The sequence below is a fragment of the Sceloporus undulatus genome, chromosome 4 (genome assembly GCF_019175285.1).
Source record: "Sceloporus undulatus isolate JIND9_A2432 ecotype Alabama chromosome 4, SceUnd_v1.1, whole genome shotgun sequence".
Taxonomy (NCBI): Eukaryota; Metazoa; Chordata; class Lepidosauria; order Squamata; family Phrynosomatidae; genus Sceloporus; species Sceloporus undulatus.
This window is the reverse complement of record NC_056525.1, coordinates 138150000-138170955: the sequence shown is the minus strand read 5'-3', so window position 1 is coordinate 138170955 and position 20956 is coordinate 138150000. Positions and strand designations below refer to the sequence as shown.

Sequence of the window (20956 nt, the reverse complement as noted above, 5' to 3'; positions counted from 1 at the left end):
TATGGCCAGAGCTGTGCTGCTTCTTGGCATGATAAATATTTTCTGTAACAACATCAACTGCAGAAGTTGTACACTTCTATCTTGGATCTCCTAAATCTCTTAAATCTGCGAAGTGACATTTAGGTTAACGGATAATTATTTGGCTGCTATTCTGGGCTCTGTGCCTGTCTGGTCTAAAGATAAGCAACTGCAAGAATCATTTGACAAAATAGCAACAACAACCCAACAATTTTCTTTTAGGGTCCCTTCCATCCCTTTTAGTTGAGAGGCTATCAGACAGAAAACTCCTTGTGAACATGACAGAAATATGCAGAGGAAGGGGAGACCAAGGCTAACAGTTGCTTATTAGTAAACTTATTATGAAACAATGGCTGTTGGGTGGTGTGGGAAAGGACTCTGGAATCATGCATGGGGGTTTGGAGAACTGCATTACTTCTTCTTCTTCCATCTTGCCTTCCAATGGCTCACATAAGAGCATATGAAGAACACCACTGGTTGAATTGCCAAACTAATGGCTTTCACCATAAAAGACAGCATTGAAGATACTTAAAGGCTGCTAATCTGAACCCTTGGCCAAGCCATAGGGCTCCTATGTTCATATAAAGATAGTATACTCAATGCATTTGCCACTTTCTCCAAGCTATGAGATGGTTCATAATAACAAATTGAGAATCCTCAGTGGAATTCAGTGCCTGAATTGACCAAGCAGCCTGGAGACTGTCAGAACAGAGGCTTCTTCACCTCAGGATACTTGACAGTGAATCCATAATGAATTCAAATGAATTCAAATGAAAAAGTTGTTCAGTCCAAGAATTATAAACATTGATATATTGAGATAAACTATAGAACTAAATCAGCACAACTAGAGAATAATTCTTTCATATCAAGAAATAATCTCTGGTGAGAACCACTGAATTAAAAATAAATATTACTGTTATATTCTGTAGTAGTCATGGGCCTTTGCTTTTTACTGTCTCCTGAAAATATAGATGTTTTAAAAAAATATTTTTGAGGGCACTTAAGGCCAATGCTTGCTGCCGCTTGCTTTATTAATTATTGCTGCTGCTGTTTTATCTTTTGATTTTGAAGAACTCTATGAGAAAAGCATGTACTTTTTTGCATTTTCTTTTTGAAAAACAAACAAGCAACATTATTTGTAGACAGGCAAACAATGACTCACGCAAAAGGCGTGCAGAACTACTGCTCCACGCCGCCGGTCCTCATTTGTGAAGATGTCATTGGGGAATTCATGGAGAGCTGGCAAGGAAAAAGCAAAGAATCAAGCTATCAGAAACATTTAGTTCGTAGTAAAGCTATATTAATTAGGCAAACCAAGCACTTCTTTAGACTGCCATCATGGAACTTTCCCCTCCATGGCATACTATTCAGGCTAGTTTTAAACCTTTTTTCTTCCCTCTTGGCCACTGCAAGCCTTTCTGATAAATCCATATGATGAAATTAGATGCTACAATAACTCTTAACATTGGCCAGTTCTCATGAGATAATAAGCCAGTGAATCTTGAGAGCCCTGGCTTATAAGTTACAAGTAGCTCATGCATGCTGCTCCATCCATCCCACTTACAGAGACAGCAGCTTGCTATCATACAGATTCACATCACTGGTTTATTTATCGTGTCATGAGAATTGAAAATACAGCTGCTGCTCAGGTTTGCTTCTTTCCCAACAAACCGGAGACAGCATCTACAAAACAATAACTCAACCCAATAGATCCTTGGTTTACTGTGTCATACAAACACAGTCATTATATGTCCCAAAACTGCCTTGGACACGTCCAATTCTGAATTCAGTGTTCTATAATCTGAGGATGATTCTACAGGTTAAATCTCCTTTATCCAATATACCTGGGACCAAAGTGTTTTCGATTTGTTTGGATTTTGGAGTATTTGCATATATATAATGAGATACCTTGGAGATGAAACCCAAATCTAAGCATGACATTCATTTATGTTTTGTATACACCTTATACACATAGCCTGAAGCTAATTTTACACACAACATTTTAAATAATTTTATGCATGCAACAAAGTTTGTGTACACCAGGAAGGAAAGGTATCACTATCTCAGCCATCCATGTGGACAATTTTGGAGTATTTCGGATTTTGCAATTCCAGACAAGGGAGACTCAACCTGTATAATCATCAGAGCATTGGATATAGGAAAGCCAGCACTTGTCAACCCTTGGCTAAATTAAAATATTGAAATGGCAATTATAGCAGACAGAATATTTGCTCTGGAACCTTCAAGTTTTCTTGCTAACATGAGTCTGTTTGAAACAAATTCCAAATGGCTGGCTTCACGCAGGCCTCCATCCTACATAGCATAAATGTATCCTCGGCATAGCATACTGAAAAGCCCCGATGCTATTGTGCACAGCCATTCTGTGTCTTGCAGTGAGCAGCCCAGAAGGTGTGGCTGCATCCTCATAGCCAGACCTTGGAGGACCCTGGCATATCTCAGCACTGTATCTGGCTATGGAGATGTAACACATGCTTCTCTGAGCCTGCCAGCTCATTGTAAAGCATTGGAATGGTCCTGTAGGACAGCTCTGAGGGCTTCTCAGTAAGTGGGCACCAAAGGAAGTGATGTCCCTAACAGAATTCTCACTTTCTTTGGCATTAGTCTCACTGAGAGGAAATTATATTATATTAATGAGAAACATCAAAAGTCTCTGAAGGCTGGGAGGGGCTGAATGCAATATTTGGACACCACCACCAAGGAATACTTCAAGTGCTTCTGTGCTTTACCAGAAGCTGATGCAGGGTAATTTAAGGGTAATTTGGGCTACAATGCTTTATTTATTTATTTCATTTCATTTGTATACTGTCTTTCTCCCCGGAGGGACCGAAGGCGGCTCACAGACAAAACATTTAAAATCTCAGTAAAATTCAAAACAATTAAAAACATCTACACTTAATATAAAATCACATACAAAAGTTAAAAACATAACTAAAACCCACCTGCTCCATAAAAACTACCCTACTATGAGTTATATACCAGACGTGGGACTTTATCATCCCAGCCTTCAGTCTTGTCACTATTGAGTTAGTGTAAGGAAATGGAAAAATATCAGTTTAGAAGCATTCATTATCACACTTCTCTGTAATAGTGCAAAAGTGCTGCTTTGGTGATTTATGGCCCCATGTGCTCTCATCAGCACAGACTCCTGCCTTCCTGCTGCCTTATGCCTTATTTAGCATGGCTTTTTGTTTTAATTTTTTAATTTTTAAGGCAATTGAGCAATTACAGTAATGAAATGTAATAAAAATAGAGAAAGAAAGAAAAAAGAAATAGGAAAGGAAAGGAAAGAAAAGGAAATTAGCCTTCTTGGGAATGGGGTAGGGGAGAAGAGAAGGAGAGAGGAGACTCATGTCCACTGATGCCATGTGACTAGCAGCATAACAGAACTACAACAAATGGGACTTAGACCAGCTGAATTTGTAATGGGAAAGCAGCTATATTGGGAGCCGTTGACAAATTTTCCCACCAATGAAAAGGTGTTCTCTACCAACATTTGGAATGCAAAGCAGCAACGAGATGGACACAGCATCAAGTGATAAATATGGCCAAATACGCTATTATCCAGCTTTAATTCTGCATTAAAATCCCCATGTAATAATCTCTATTATCAGCTTAAAACCACAAGAAGAGCCCCACTAAATCCGACAGCATTCTGTTCACTGAGTTCAACCAGCTACATGTAGGAAGCCCACAAGCAGGACATGAGTGCAGCTTCAATCTCTGACTCATGCACCTCTGAAATTGGTACAGAAAAGTGTGTTCCCTCCATGTTTCTCACAAGAATGCTAGCCAATGTTTTCATCTGTTCACATTGGCCATTGGCATTCACTCTCCAGTTATAGTGCTGGCAAAGGCTAGCGCTTATTTTGCCAAGTGAGGCCCAATGCTCACAAGCAGAGTGCTTCCTCTTCCCTTGATCACTGTTGAACAAACATGACCCAGCAGAGCTTCCCTCCTGCACACACACTTCACAAAACACCTTTAGAAATATCTTCCCAGAAACCTGGGAAGGAACCTATAAGCAAATCTATAGTGCAACAGGGAGCCAGCATGGCGTAGTAGTTTGGGCATTGGATTATGACTGCAGAGCAGGGTTTGAATCCTGACTCAGGCATGGAAACCTTGGGCAAGCCACGCACTCTCAGCATCAGAGGATGGTAATGGCAAACTACCCTCTGAAGAAAGGTGCCAAGAAAACCCCAGAATAGATTCACCTTAGGGTCGCTATAAGTCAGAAACAACTTGAAAGCACACACAACAACAACAATAACAACAAAAATCAAGTGCAATTACTTTTGGTGCACAGATTCATACCAAAGGCACAGAAACTGGAGAAGGCACTGAAAATAGTAAATAAAAATGATAAAGGAACTGTCTATCCAAGTAAAGGCTAAAGCATTCAGAGGTTTTTTTTAGTTCTGGATGAAAGAAAACTGAGAAGGAAAATGACCAGAGTTTGTAAAACTATGTTTGATGTTTGGAAAGGGGAAAGAAAGGCTATTTATAGTGCTAAGAGATGGGACTATCCAATCAAATTGATTGGCAGTAGATTCAGGGCAGACAAAAGAAAGTATCTTTGTCCACTAAAGTAAGCCCCCAAGATGCCAGTCTTCCATATCAAGAGGAAATTGGCTGTTAGTTAAACAGGGCCAGTAATGTTATCCATTATAGGAAAGGGCCAAATTCCAGAAGAGCCACCCAGTGCAAGAAGATAGAATTATAGAGTTGGAAGAGACCTCAAGGGCCATCCAGTCCACAGCTAGCATAGTCCAAGGAAGGGAGGAGACCAAATTCTGAAACTTGTGGGGAGGGAGAAGCCCACCAGATAGGATTCTCTTACAGGCAAATGTCTTACAATTCATATTGAAGGACCAGCCCCAGAATTCACCTTGTAGGAGCCTAGTGGCATTGGTTCAGTCCAAAGGAACATATGACTATTTGATCTATCTCCCAGTGAGTCCTTTGAGAAACACCACTCAAAGCAAGGGCTGTGGCAGAAGCACAGTCCTAGCGAGGCAAATGCCCAGAGCAGTGGCATCACTGGGGTGTGTGTGAGGGGATGCACACTCCATCAGGTTACACCCCAGAGGAGAGGTAACATTTAGGTGGGTACTCCTCCCCTTTCAGTGCAGGAGGGATAAATGCTCACCCTTCCCGCCTTCTAAATGACTAAACTGTGGCTATTATAATTTGACTGTATCATCAGATGAGAGGACTCATTAGAAAGGACAATAATGTTTAGTAAAGTGGAAGGCAGCAGAAAGAGAGGAAGCTTGTGTAATTGATTCAAGGAAGCCACAGTTCTGAGTTTGTAAGATCTGAGCAGAGTTGCTGATGACTCAGGTTCAGGGAAAATACCTCTCATTGATAGGGTCACCAAAAGTCAAAGCCAACTGGATGACAAACATCAGTGACAAATAGACTACACATTATTCTTCTGTTTGACTGCATGCTATTCTCTTGATGTTCTCTAATTCTTTCCTTCTTTGCAAAATGTTTAGGGCTCTTATTAACTGCCATAGACAGGACAGAAAGAATAGGAAGGATCCTTTGTGCATAGCAGGATGTTCCCAGGCATGTGTTCCACGAGGAGGGGATACCAGGGACTTGAGGTGTCTCTGTAACAGCTGTTTATCTACAAATAGATGCACTGTAGATTTATTATTGTGTGCCTTCAAGTCATTTCCAACTTATGACAATCCTAACATGAACCTATCATAGGGGTTTATGAGGCTGAGAGAGTGTGACTTACCCAAGGTCACCCAGTGGGTTTTCATGGCCAAGCAAAGATTTGAACCCTGATCTCCAGCATCATAGTCCAATGCTCAAACCACAATGCCACAAAGGCTCCTTAACTATAGATGTAGATGAACAAATAGATGAAAGCACCTGTAAAAGACTGCAGCCACTCAGGCAGGCACTATGACAAGTGCTAAAAACACCATCAAAACATACATCCCTTTCCCATAAACCAATAGAAAACTTGCTGTTCTGAAAGGCTGCCTCTTGTCAGTTACCTGTTCCATATCTCCCTTATCAGGCACAATCCAAACTAAAAACTGCATGCTCTTTTTGGATGTAAGTATGGACTCCTTTCCTAGCCCTAGGAACATCAGTTGACTGTCAATATACATTATTTATGCAACTTTAGCATCTTTATCTAGTAAGCAATTGAAAAGCCTACTTATAACATTACACAATAGCACTTTCATCATGATAATGATTAATAATTCTAAGAACTTGTACTAGAGCCCAGTGTATAAATCAGATTTATTTAATATCAGAGTTGTTTACACTTATATTTATCATACAAGCTTATGATGTTCTACTGGTTTCTCCATCAGGCAAAAGATGTTTATAAAAATTATATAGGAGAAGAAAATAAAAGTGACCGTTTTGGATTCACAGGCCTACATTTTGTAGCAGATACTGTTCCGGTTGTAGTTCAGTTCGATTGGAGGGATCTCAATGCAAACCGAGGCCACTCCCCTCTTGGCCATGTGGGGACCAAGACACAGGACAATAAAGCTTAAAGCAGTAAAGTAACTCCTCTTAGGTTCCAGCGTGCCTGCACTGAGATCCCCAAAGCAACTGAACAACAGAAACAACATCTGATACAAAATATAACCCTGTGTGACTCCACCACCATCACCTTTCTTTTCTTTTCCCATATGATTTTTAAACTTATCTTGCCTGATCAAGAAGCCAGTGGAGTTTTCAAAGCTTTTGGCTGGCCAATAAAGCTATTGCTCTAATGTGGATTTTGGATTTTGTTTTATTTTGCTATATGGTCAACGTCGCTACCCCTGACTATGTTTATTATATTCATGTTATATTAATTATTATATTATATTCATGTTATATTCAAATCAGCATCCAGCTGATTTTAGGAAACTTCATGAAACAAAGGAACTCCGGGGCAGGACTGTAGATTCATACTCTACTGCATATGATCTGCTAACCCTTTCCCTTATACATAGGCCCATGATCTGCCCTGCTCTAAAATCCTTCTACCTCTTTCCTCCTAATATGAAGGCCCAGTGGCCTGATGCTGTTTTATTTACATTGGGGAAAAAATTATCTCTAAAATGGGTCCAAATATGGGAGTTATATTTATTTCATGTTCTGCTTTTCAATCTGTACCAAGCCCACAATTAGCTCTAAACATAAAAAAATTTGAATAAGGAAGATATTATTAAGCAATTTTAACAATGAAGAGGAGAGAGAAAGCAAGCAAAGGAATGTTCAAATGTAATCAAAGATAATGATAGAGGTTCAAGTGAATTGTTTCAGTTGTGTCTCTAATTTTGTTTGATCTTCTGTTTTATTGTATTGATTATTTCCATATCCTTTACTACCTGCTACTATTAATGTGGAATAAACATACATACATATATTTTATTGTTATTGTGTACCTTCAAGTAATTTTTGACTTATGGTGAACCTATGATGAATTTAACATAGGGTTTTCTTAGCATGTTTCTTCTTACCATTACCATCCTCTGACGCTGGGAGAATGTGACTGCATGCATACATATATACCACATATACTAAACTATAAGTCGATCTCATGTATAAGTCAAGGGCAGATTTTGGGGCCCAAATTACGGATTTTGATATGACCTATGGATAAGTCGGGGGTAAAATGTAGGGGCATATAACAAAGGGTCTAAAGGAGGAAACAAAGGGAAACGATGCCAAAGAACTTACAAAATTCCAGCTGGCAAAACTGTGTCTCCCACTAAAGGCTTGATGGATGAGAGAATAGAAGGAGGTCAGTGCTTCCAAGATAGATTATACTCTTGGCTTTCACTTGCAGATGGGTCCTTTCTTTTATAAGAGTTAAAGCACAGTACTTACATTGACCCATGGATAAGTCGACTTAGGTTTTTTGGGTCACTTTTTTCACTAAAATTTCTAAACTATTAATATTAATAATATTAATACAGTATATTAAAAACAGAATAAAAGAAAGTCGTGTTATCTGCTCTCCTACTCCATTACTTCTCATCCAAAGCATTTTTGCTCTCAAATTACAAGCAGAAGATTTTCCTCAATGGTGTACAGATTTGTATGCTGGAGCAAAAGCAGGGATGTGTCTTTGATCCTTGGATAGCAGCCTTTTGATAGCAAAAGGTGTTTGATCCTGAGATAGCAGCCTTTCAACTTACAAACACAGGAACCTATGATGAGGGCAAGACCAAAGGGCCATCCTGTCTTGTTTCCAGCAGCGACTAACCAGATGTCTCCAGGTTACTGACAAACCAAACATGAATGTCACACACATGCACACACAAACAACATTTATTCTTCAGAATCTCAGAGATGAACTGACCTAGAGTTTCTAGGAATCTATCACTCCTTGTAATAGCAAAGTCATGTGGTAATAGAAGTTATGCCAAATAGAGCCACTGGGAACTTTGGAGTTCACCTGTGCACGCTGACATCTCTACAATAGTGACTAGTGCCTCAAATATCAGTGAGATGTTGAACCCACTTGGGGTTTAATATGAACTTCAGGAGCTATCCAAAGTGCTGAACCTGTTTCAGGGATAGAGTCCAGCACTCTGGAGAGCTCTTTTAAAGTGCAATTGACATTCCACATTTGTGGCTTTTGACTTTTGCAGATTTGATTATTCACAAATTTGATTCACATATTCTCTCTCTAGGAATCTCTAGGTCCTCCAGCATGACTTTGTGGCCAACCACCACCATAGGAGGACCTAGAGATCCCTAAAGAGAACATGTCTCTAGGCATTTATAAGTCATCCAGCACAATTCTATGGTCAACTACTGACAGATGTTGACCACAAACATGCATTGGAAGACTGTGGCGGGGTACAGACCGCCGCTTTGCGGCGGTCTGCCGCCGCCGCCAGTAGGTCCGCGGGGGAGCCGGAGCCTTCAGACGGCCCGACTCCCGCGCGGACCGAAAAAAGAAGCTCCAAAATGGAGCTTCTTTTACCATCGCGTTTGCGACGTAGCGAGGTGCCAGGGGCGCGCTCGCTACGTCACAAGCGGCGCGACACGTCTGGACGCTGTGCGTCCAGTACGTAAAGATGGCGGCACCCATGTAGAAGGGGCGCCGCCATCTTGTACGGACGGAGTCCGTACTAGGCCCAGGGGCGTCTATAAGAGACGCCCTTTTTTTAAAATGGGACGTCCGAAGGACGTCCCAAATGCCGGTGCAGAAAGCACCTTAGAGACTCCTACAGAGGTGTTCTCTCAGGTTAAAAAATAATAATCACATTTTTGGTCTCTTCCCCCCCCCCCCATTTTCACAGGGTGCAGGATAGGTCCTGCACCCCTATCCCCAGTGAATGTGGAGGGTCTACCATATGCACTGAAACCCAAAGTGGATTCACTGCCTACTTGACCAGAACTAGCAGCAGGTGCCAGGGAAATATTAGCATGCTCAGGTGAACTCCAAAGTGTGAAGAGGAACATAACCATCCCAAGCCAAAGTAGGAACAAGCAATAAAGACCAAGTACACTCAGTAGATATGGCACTCTCTGTAACATGAGTGTGTGAGAGAGAGATGACTGTGAAGTGGGACAGTCTGCCAGAACTTCTTGCAGCTTCTCCTATAAGCCTTGTAATATTGAGAAAGAGTGTGTGGCTGGATCACTCACTAGATGGCTAGCTTTCTGAGAAGGTGCACTTCTACTATCAAGTAAGAAGACACTGCAACATTTTGCCTCATACCTCGCATGTCATGGCTGATGGTTACTGACAGACATAACATGAATTTGTCACAATCTTTCTCAAAGCCATCTAAGTCAGTAGTCAATTCTAAATTTTTGTACAACGCAGGGAGAAATATATGTACTCTTTCTGCATCGTTCATAATTTTATAAAACACTATCATACCATGTCTTTCTTCTAAATTGTAGATGCCCCACATGCTTTAGCCTTGTTTCAACTACTGATTTGCTTATATGATTAAGGGATAAGACAGAGGTTTAAGAGAGCTGAAACTGAGGATTATAATCCCCTCATTAATTAGGGACTCTTGGCATGCTTCCATTTCATCTGCAGTAAGAACACTATGCATGGTGATTTGCATTCAGTGTTGCTGCTGAACATGTAAAATATGGACAAAAATCCACCAAACAGTGATACCTTTATTGGCCAACCAAAATGTACAATATACCTGTTGCAAGCTTTTGAAGCTCCACTGGCTTCTTCATCAGGCAAGATGTTACATACCAAACAAGAGGAAAAATAGAGATTTTCAAAGTCCGGAAAATTTAAAGTCTATTTGTATACCAACAAGGCCTCCCCTTTTGCAATCCAATATGTCTCCATTCCTGTGGCCTACCATTTTAACTAAGGAAAGAAACAATAAAATACAGGCATCTTACTAACATCTCCAAATTTTTCTCCTGTTTGGTATATAACATCTTGCCTGATGAAGAAACCTGTGGAGCTTCGAAAGCTTGCAACAAGTATATTGTGCATTTTGGTTGGCCAATAAAGGTATCACTGTTTGGTGGATTTTTTTTTAATGTACTAAACGGCCAACACAGAATGTTTTATGTAAAATATGGATACAGGATGTGTGCATACACATATCTTATACATTCACATATTTGCATCTAGGAATCCCACCTGACCTAGTCATTCTCCACCCACCTACCTTACACTCAGCCTCCTGAAACCAAGGGGCTTCAGAACCGGCTTGGTGCACTGCCAAGATAGCCTTTCCAGGACAGAGGGAGTGGTCAGCAGTGAGTATCATCACTATCTATGCATTGGGAGAATGGTACCAAGAAGATGCTATAAAGATCAAAGTGCTACAGCTTCACTTAAACTCATTGAGACCACCCCTAAATGCAACACCAGGGTGAGCAGAGTATGGCTCATGGGATGCAAGCAATCCCTAAGATGATTTTTGCAAACACCCATAGGTCACCCTCCAAATTTGAGTTTTCAAGCACTTTCCCTCCAAAATGGCCCACAGCATCCTGATGTCTTTGGGTTTGGTAAGTGATATGGGCCGTTTTGATGCCTTTTCAGTCAAAAGATGAGGAGGTTCAAAAACACTATCCAAATGCATCAAGATGTCTTATTGCATCCTTCTAGACCAAGGTTTTGAGTAGTTTGTTGTTGTGTGTCTTCAAATCATTTCCAACTTGCGGTGAACCTACCATAAGGTTTTCTTGGGAAGATTTGCTCAGAGGAGGTTTGCCATTGGCTTCTCCTGAGGGTGAGTGTATGTGTCTTGCCCCAGGATTTCCTTGGCCGAGCCAGGATTTGAACCCTTGTCTCCAGAGTCATAGTCCAACACTCAAACAACAACACCACACTGGCTCTCTTTTTTTGAGTGGTGCTGTGGGCTATTTTGGGGCAAAAAACTTTTTCCAGGCTCTCCTAATTTTGGGTAGGGGGTGTATGAAGAAAAGGGAGAAATGGGAGTACAAACTTCTAGGGTGACAGGATGTAGCCCTCAACCCCTAGTAGTTGCACACCCCAGTCTACACACAGAAGAATGAAGTACATTATAGATGCTTGCAATTCCCGTTGCAGAATCTAAGGCTTGCACCATAGGATCTTGGCAAGCCCCAATTTAGGCCTTTAAGTTTTTAAAATCCATCTGAGGGTAAACGAATAAAGGGATAGAATTGTCTTTACCATACATCTATCAGGCCACATGCGAGGGACAGAGAGTCTTTTCCCTATTTGTAATGATGCTATCATCTTCTGCCCTGATCAAGCATGACTCCTAGCCACAACACCCTAATTCAACATTCTCACTATGTGCTTCTGTCACCATTTAGATCCCAGCTTCCTGCTCCTTAGGACCTGGACCTCATATCACCTGACCGCAATAAATCCTGATACTAAAAGGGAGATCTTTGGTAAGTACTAGTAGGACATGAAAAGGTGAAATAAAACATTACACTTGAAATATAATTACAAATTGATTAAACTGACTAAATTGAGGCTGTCATATTTTGGCTACATCATGAGAAGGAATGAATCATTAGGAAAGACAATGATGCTAGGAAAAGTAGCAGGCAGTAGAAAGACAGAGAGATCCCATGCCAGATGGTTAGACTAGAAAAAATTTGAAATTGTTTAATTCTTACATGTCAGAATTAAATAAGTAAAAATTGTCATCCCCACTTGGAACAACACTTCAACTACAAGACTCAGTTTCCAAAGTAGAACAGATATTATAGTCAGGTTTCAATAAAAGTCAACACTCCAATACACAGATGAACTGTGATCTGGGAGAGATGTCAGTGTTGTGCATAATTCTATTTTCTCTTTCCTTCTCTTCCCTTAGGGCAAAAACACTTGGTAGGCACAATAAAAAAAAATTCCTGGGTACATGAGGAACTGCCATAGAAGCTAAGGAAAGCTACAGCATTCCCCAAACTCTGGACCATAGCCACTGGGTTGCTAACCAGCATCTCTTGGATGAACTACAAGACATCTAGGCTTACTGTGGCTCTAAACATTTTTCTTCCACTCATCCCCCACACTAGCCACCACCAAGCCCTGTTTTACACACAAAATACAAACTGCATCGAGGATTTCCATTCTCCCTGAGTCCACTGTTTACAATCCATCCACCCACTCAAGCATGGGTAAATAAACTGGCCAACTCAGGTAACAGTTTATGCATCTGATAACCTGGACAGTGTCCATGAAAGCTTCTACCAAAATAAAATGGTTTTCTCTTCAAGGTGCAAAAAGACTCCTTGCTGTTGCCATATGATAAGAGGAATTTTTACCAGGAGCCTCTTTATCCCATGGTCCAACAGCCACTTCACACACTCTACAAATGCTTGGCTCCTAATCATCCTTCCCTAGAGTTCATGTTAACAGAACAGAGCTTTTCTTTTCTTCTGCAGCCTCCTGGGAAAATCTGTTCTTGGAACCTGAAGGATGGTGTGGGAAATAGTAGGAAGGGGGGTGCAGATGGAGTGGAAGGTGACAAGCATCACCCCTTCCTCAAAATGAACAAAGATGTAATTTATAATCTGAGGCCATAATTGCAAATTGTTACATACAAAGCTGTCATAGTGCTCTGTCCTTATGTGGCATTGTTACTTAATGTACATTCACTGGCAAACCCAGGTTCCTTCTGCCTATCAGGTGAGAAATATACCCTAGAGACTGAGACTGTGAATTTACAGATGGGATAAAATCTGTTAAACAGAAAATCCTGGACCTGGGAAGTGGTTTTTTTTTTAAAGCCTACTTTACTCTTGGCTCTTAGTAGCAGACATGGCAAAGATACTAGAGAATACAGTACAATTATTTACTTGTTTTAACAAATGAAACATCAATGTGTATTCTTTGTTGTGTCTCTTAAGTTGTTTTCAACTGATGGCAAGTCTAAGGCAACGTTATTGTGTGGTCTTCTTGGCAAGATTTGTTCAGAGGGGTTTTACCACTGCCTTCCTTTGGGGGTTGAGAAACTGGTTAATTAGCAAAAAGTGTGATTCTTCCATGGTGATCATTCACTTCATTGTTTTCCTTCCAACTGTAATGTAAGTGATGAAAGAGAATGTCGCACCTTTTAAAGTCACAGTTCCACCTGAGAAATACAAATAACATAAACGGATAATGCGATGAAGACTTGTGCAAAAAAGGTTTTGGTTAACTGTATTTTTTTTAAAAAACAACGCACCAAATGACATTAATTTAATCCAACTCTGCTACACTGATGTACTAAGTGGGTTAGAAAGCACATCAGGGTTGGCAGCTATTTGTGTTGTGGGCACAGCTTGCAGGCATACTTTGCAAATTGACTGCAAAAATGGCATTTGGGAAATCGATTCTGCCCTAACACCAAATCTGATTCTAATGAGCTTAGAAACAAGGCATTTGTGATTAGGAAGCACCAGCCCTGTCTATGTATCCTCCAAAATATCCTCAGCTGCATCCCCCCCCCTCCCCCGGCTTCTGTCTTATCTTCATTAATACTTTCATAAAGGATAATAATTTAGGTGACAATTCTGCATAAACTACTACTACTACTACTACTATGACAATTACACACAGACAAAATCTAGCAAGTTGCTTGTTCATCTTAAATCTTCTGTTAAAATAGTAAGGTTTATACAGTATTGGAATGAGTGAAACACAATTGAGTAATCATGCTTTTATGTCATTATGATAGCATGGAGTATATAGTAAGGGTCTCAAAAAGCAGGACCCCCTCCATGAAGGCCAGGCCATCTAATCTGTGGAGTTTGTCATCCCCACAATGGTGCCATCCAGCTCCTATGAATCATAGAGTTGGAAGAGACCTCAAGGGTCATCCAGCCCAACCCTCTGCCATGCAGGAAAATACAACCATAGCACCCCCAAGATATAGTTATCCATTCTCTGATTAAAAACCTCCAAAGAAGGAGACTCTACCACACTCCGAGGGACTGTGTTCCACTGGTGAACAGCTCTTACTGTCAGGAAGTTCCTCCTAATGTTGAGTTGGAATCTCTTTTCCTGTAGCTTGTATCCACTGCTCCATGTTCTAGTCTCTGGAGCATCAGAAAACAAGCTTGCTCCTTCCTCAATATGACATCCCTTCAAATATTTAAACAGGGCTATCATATCACCTCTTAACCTTCTCTTCACCAGGATAAACGTGCCCAGTTCCCTATATCACTCCTCATAGGTCACAGTTTTCAGACCTTTCACCATTTTGGTTGCCCTCCTCTGGTCACATTCCAGCTTGTCAATATCCTTTTTAAATTGTGATACCCAGAACTGGATGCAGTATTCCAGGTGAGGGCTGACTAAAGCAGAACAGAATTGTACTATTACTTCCCTTGATCCACACACTATACTTCTATTGATGCAGCCTAGAATTGCACTGGCTTTTTAGCTGCCTCATCATACTGATGACTTATATTTAACTTATGGTCTACTAGGATGCCGAGATCCCTTTCACATGTAATATTGTCAAGCCAGGTGTCCCCTGTCCTATATCTGTGCATTTATTTTTTGTTTTTTGCCCTAAGTGTAGTATCTTACATTTCTCCTCATTAAAATTCATTTTGCTAGTTTTGACCCAGCTTTCTCATCTATTAAGATCATTCTGAATTTTGACCTTCTCCTCTGGCCATTAACCGCTCCTCCTAATTTGAGGTCATCTGCAAATTTGATAGGTATGTCCCCTATTCCTTCATCCAAGCCACTGCTAAAGATGTTGAATAAAACCAGGCTCAGCACAGAACCCTGTGGCACCCCAATGGTCACTTCTCTCCAGGATGAAGAGGAGTCATGGCTGAGCACTCTTTGGGTTTGGCCAGTCGGTTAATTAAAAATCCACCCAAGAGTGGTATTGTCTAGCCCACATTTTACGATCTTGTTTCCCAGAATATTGTGAGGGACTCTGCTGAAAGCCTTACTGAAATCAAGATAGTTCAGTGCTTTTCATTTTCCCATAGGAATTAGACCCATGGTAGATACAACAGTGCTATCACTCTTTTGTCCAATGGTTTAGGGTAACAGAGGCTGGAAATCTGCAAAATCATGTAAATATAGACAGAGAAGTGGCTTAGTCCTGTCCTTTCCTGCTGCTGCTCTGCTCAACATTACCCCTCACTTGTTTCTCATTCGCAGCAGGGGAAGACACATAGGTTCCCCTGTATCTTTTCTTCTCCTGATAACAACGACACTGGGGAGAGGAGAAAAATGGCCAGGAAGGAAAAAATTAAGCAGCCTGTTGAGACTGCTTAACACAGAATTTTGTGTAATACTATTTTTGGCCTAAAGAAACAGACATTTATATGGTCTATATTACTTGGGTCCAGACTATCGGAAAAATCATCTCTCTTGAGTTTTGACATCCTCGGAGGAGAGCTTTCTCTCAGTTTCTCAGAGGGCTTGTCTACCCTGGCCAGAATACTCTCAGCTGCTTTTGGAGTATTCTGGCTGGTGTGAGTCACTCCCTCTGGGGTCATAAATGAGGTTCCCAGCATCAATCACAGGACTGGGTGCCTTACTGGGACCTGAGCGAGAGTAACTCATGCCAGCAGTAGAGGCATCGGGCAACACAGCAGGACACGTGTGTAAACTGCCTCTTGGCATTGCTACAAAATGTTCTGGATTCTTCTGCAAAATCTGGAATAAGAATAATGTTATTTTAAGACTGTTTAAGGGAGGGGAAGGGTGAACTCAGTACAGAACTAGCCTTGTGTCGCGGAGACAATCTACACTCAACCTGGGGATTTGGCCCTGTGCTGTGTAGACTGGTTGCTGTAGGGAGGGAGATTTAGTGAGAAAACAGGAGAGAGCCTTCTCAGTAGCAGCTCCCTGGCTATGGAGTTCTCTACTATGGGAGAGCTAGGTTAGCCCCCTCTCTGCTCTCTTATGGATGGGAGGCAAAATGGTTTTATTTAGGCAGGCTTTTGGCTCTTAACTGGCTATTACAGAAGATATTTTAAATGGGTTGCACTATATTTTATCATTATTATTATACAGTGGTCTCTCCACATTCACTGAGGTTAAGGTGAAGGACCCCCATGAATGTGGTACAACCACAAATTAAACAAACAACAACACTATTCCTTTTACCTTTCTAGGACTCCTCCAGAGCAAATTTATGGTCAGCATTTGCCACATGTTGATCACAAAATCATGCTGAAGGACCTAAAAATGCCCAGAGAAGTGTTTTCTCTAGGAACTTCTGGAATTTCCATCTCAACTCTGTCAGTGTTGAACTGGAGGACCTAGAGATTCCTAGAGAGAATATACTAATCAAAGCTGCAAATAACCAAAGCCACAAAAGAAAAAAAGCTGCAGGTGTGGAGGGCCACTGTATTGTACTGTAACTGCTTTCTAAAATGGGTGTAATGTTTTTAATGTGATTTTTTAAAATTAAATTTTGTATTTTGCTGTTGTTAACTGTCCTTGAGTCGACCTTGACTCATGGTGATCCTGTGGATGAGGCAGCTCCAAGACCCCCTTTTCTCCATTGCTCTGCTCAGGTCCTGCAGGCTCAGGCCTATGGCCTCCCTGATCAAGTCTAGCCATTTGGTGGGTGACCTCCCTCTCTTTCTACTTCTTGCTAGTTTTCCTAGCATCATTGTCTTTTCTAATGATTCATCCCTTCTCATGATGTGGCCAAAATACGACAGCCTCAATTTAGTCAATGTAGTCAACTTGTAAATTTATTTCAAGTATAATGTTTTATTTCATCTTTTTATGCCCTATTAGTACTTACCAAATATCTCTCTTTTAGTACTAGGGTTTATTGCAGTCAGGTGATATGAGGTTCAGGTCCTAAGAAGCAGGACATTGTGGTCTAAAAGCCAATGGATAGGGTTGTGAAGATTAAAAAACAAAGAACGGCAGTGTGGAGGAAGAGTGGAATACATAACTGTGATAGCAGCTTCTTTAAAACCTAGGTTGCTTTTACCTTTCAATCTCAGAAGGCCCCCTGACCTGCTTTTACCACTTTAACACCATCTTTAGTTGTATAAGGGTTAGACTCCCGAGTGTCTCCACAAACCAGTTTCAATATTTTAGGTAGTGTGTATGTTCTTCTTTACAGTTTATTGTAATCAATCCAGTCTGAGTCAACCACTATAAAACAGTAATTTTTATTAAGCAATATACAGAAATAATGTATATTTTATTGTACAGCATTGTTATTTTTACCAATGTGATCAGCAACTACAGAGCCATCCAACATCCAGTTGGTGGCACAGTGGTTAAATGCCTATATTGCAGCCACTCACTCAAAACCATAAGCCTATGAGTTCAATTCCAGCGAAAGGGCTCAAGCTTGACTCAGGCAGGTCGCTAAAATGAATATCTAGATTGTTGGGGGCAATTAACTTACAGTTGTAAACCGCTTAGACACTGTTAGTTCAGTATGAAGCAGTATATAAATGAAGCTGTTTTTGTTGCTGTTGTTTTAATTTTGCATTATGGCAATTGATGTGGTATGTTGTTGTTGAGTGCCTTCAAGTCACTTCTGACTTAGATGGCAATGCTAAAGCAACCTGATCACAGGGTCTTCTTGGCAAGGTTTGTTCAGAGCAGGTTTCCAGTAAGACAGTGATTCCCAAACTTTGGGCTTCCAGATATTTTGGACTTCAACTCCCAGAATTCCTAAATGCTGGTCAAGCTGGCAGGAACCTCTGGGAGTTGAACTTCAAAACATCTGGAGGGTCAAAGTTTGGGAACCACTGCACTAAGACAACAACTTGACCAAATGGGCTTTCATGGCCAAGTGGGGATTCAAAGTCTGGCCTCCCATAGTCTTAGAATGACACTCAAACTAATACCTGGCATTTGCTCTAATGTGGCATACATGTATTTTAATGAAAGAATATAAAATGTTCATTACATAATATGATCTGCAGTTTTAGGAGAACAAATCAATATAATTCATTTAGTGAATTTTTAAAGACTAGTTCCCATTTCACCACTAAAAACAATCTACTGAAAAGTGAAGCATTAGGGAATGCACTTTATAAATTTCTGGGCAACTCCACTGGTTTAACCTGCCTGCTGGAACAATTAGACTAACTGGAATTGCTAAATAATGCCTAACCAGTTGGGATGCTTTGTGTTCTCTGCAGTAATTGAATCTTAATTGCTAGAAATTAAATATTTATGGGAAATATGCTTGCAGCAGTAAGATTGCTGAAAGGTCTCTAGTGCTGCTGCAGTGAGTCTGGGAAGGCACTGCATACAAACTCGCAAGGGCCAGCATACAAAAGTGAAGAAGGGTGGTCCTATGGTCAATAAGGTACTTTAGCGTCATAAGAGCTACCTGAAATTGTGAAGGAGACACTAAAAAATAGGGTGAATACTATTTGACCAATGCTTGACAATTAACAAAGAGTATCCTCTTTGTTACTTTGCAGATGTAGCCAGAAGATTCCATGAAGTCACAAGAGCCTGTATTTTTCTCTGCCCCTGCAACATGCACAGAAAGCACCAGTGCCCATCAAGCTGAATGAACAGTGCATGGCTCCACCTTGCATCCTATTCTTAGCGCATGCACCAAGGCATTTACTCACATACTGAGGTAAGAGGGAGGATGAATGAGAGATACATGAATCTCCAAATGATCCTAGCAGCCTCTCACATAGAATATAAGGACTCTTGTATTAAAGGACTCTTCCTTTCTCTCCCCATCAGTTAAACAAGACTATGTTGAGCTCTATCAAGTTGCTGCACCCACAATGGCAATGACAAAAAGGTTATAAACATGTCAGTTGCCTGTCCTACACAAACCTTTCTCGCACGAGCCTGTATTTTCTGTGTTATCAGAAGTGTGGTGGGCGAGTGAAGGGGGTGTGAGCTATTGTGCAGCTCCTATGATGCTGTGGTAACAAAGCAGACCTACTTACAGAAGTGCCTTTGATCGGGCTGATCTGGATTCCTTATCCCCTTTTCTGAAGGGGACTCATCCCAATAACAAATAGCTTCTCTGCAGGAAGTTTCAGAACTGTGCTATATTTTAAAGCCTGATTAATAAGGCAGGCTGCTAAAACCCTTCATATAAATCCAAGTGAATGGAAGGTTTTCATCCCAGTTGATTAAAAGGGAAACCTTGCCTTTAATCCTGAAAGGAGGGACTGCAGAATGGCATGGAATATTTGTGTTTTGCTTTGTTTTGTTTGCAAACCGAGAGGACACGGGGCCAAAACAAACCTGTGATGTCTGAAAAATGAAAGGGTAGAATTTGGAAGAGGTTGTTACTCCTAAGTAAGAGAAGTCAGTGATAATATCTGTATACCATTACAAGTGATCTCTGCTGGAATAAAAGAGCTGTTTGGCATAAAATCACCCACAAAAAAGAAAAGAAAAGAAAAAAAAAAGGAGAGAAACTGCTTTAATGAGCAGGTAGAACTTTTCTCTCTTCCAGAAGCAACAGAGCTAACCTTTTCAATTCCTCTTAATTTTCTTAAAATACACTACCTATGTTAGCTACTGATATGTGTTTTCAGTTTGGGATATAATTCCACAGTGCCTGCTCAACTCTTATTTTCCTCTCTGTCAACAGGGCTGGCACTTCTCATTTAGAAACTTGTATTCATATGGGGTGTACTTATCCCCTAAATTCTGAATGGTGTGTATGTAGTGTGTGTGTGTGTGAGAGAGAGAGAGAGAGAGAGCCAAAATCAGGAAATACTGACTTTTAAAGACGACAATAGGACCTTCCTCATAAATCATTTCTTTTTGGTGCTGACTAGAGACCATCAAGTTGGAAACAATATTACATTGGGAAAAGTAAGTAGTTCTGGAATACCGCCTTACATCAGAAGCTGGCACAGAAATCAGAGACGTCAAAGAATCTAGCTGTGTAGTGTACTTTTGCTCTATAGGACACACATATTCATTTCTGCATTCATAAGGATTCTGTTGCTCCTGGGCCATTGTGCGTGAGTGTGCGTGCAAACCTTGAAGTTGCCTGTCAACCTATGGCAACCCCATAATTTTCATAGCACTTTCTTAGGCAAGGAATACTCAGAGGTGGTTTTGCCAGTTCTTTCATCTGAAATATAGCCTACAGCACCTGGCATTGGTTGGCAGTCTCCCATCCAAGTATTAACCAGAGCTGAACCTGCTTAGCTTCCAAGACCAGATGGAATCTGGTGCCTTTAAGGTATTTAGGCCCATTGGGCCACATGCATTCAGTTATAGTTCTAGAAAGGCACTTTGCACTGACATTAATGCCTGTTTCTCAGTGCAGAATGGCTTCCTAGAACTACTTTGACAATCTCACTGACTCTGAAGTGATCTAGATGCAATTTTCCTCTTAATATTGTTGAATTACACTTTTTGTTCTTGAAAAAAATGCTTAAAAAACATAAAATACTAGAAACCTGGCAATAAGGAGCAAGAAAAAAAACACCTTAGTTCAATTTCATTAACCTCCAAATAGAGGGAGTACCACAACCAACCAAGGCATGGCTATAGAAAATGTCCTGT

The 20956-nt window shown here is 40.8% G+C and overlaps 1 protein-coding gene across 4 annotated transcripts in view; it reads right to left on the bottom strand.

The window, feature by feature from the left end:
* SLC24A3 (solute carrier family 24 member 3) overlaps positions 1–20956 on the bottom strand; it is a 201524-nt gene that overhangs the window by 63174 nt on the left and 117394 nt on the right. For all 4 annotated transcript variants that reach the window (XM_042465485.1, XM_042465486.1, XM_042465488.1 and 1 more), the window contains one exon: positions 1181–1257. In XM_042465485.1, the coding sequence (XP_042321419.1) occupies positions 1181–1257 (77 nt within the window). The remainder of the gene's footprint in view (positions 1–1180; positions 1258–20956) is intronic.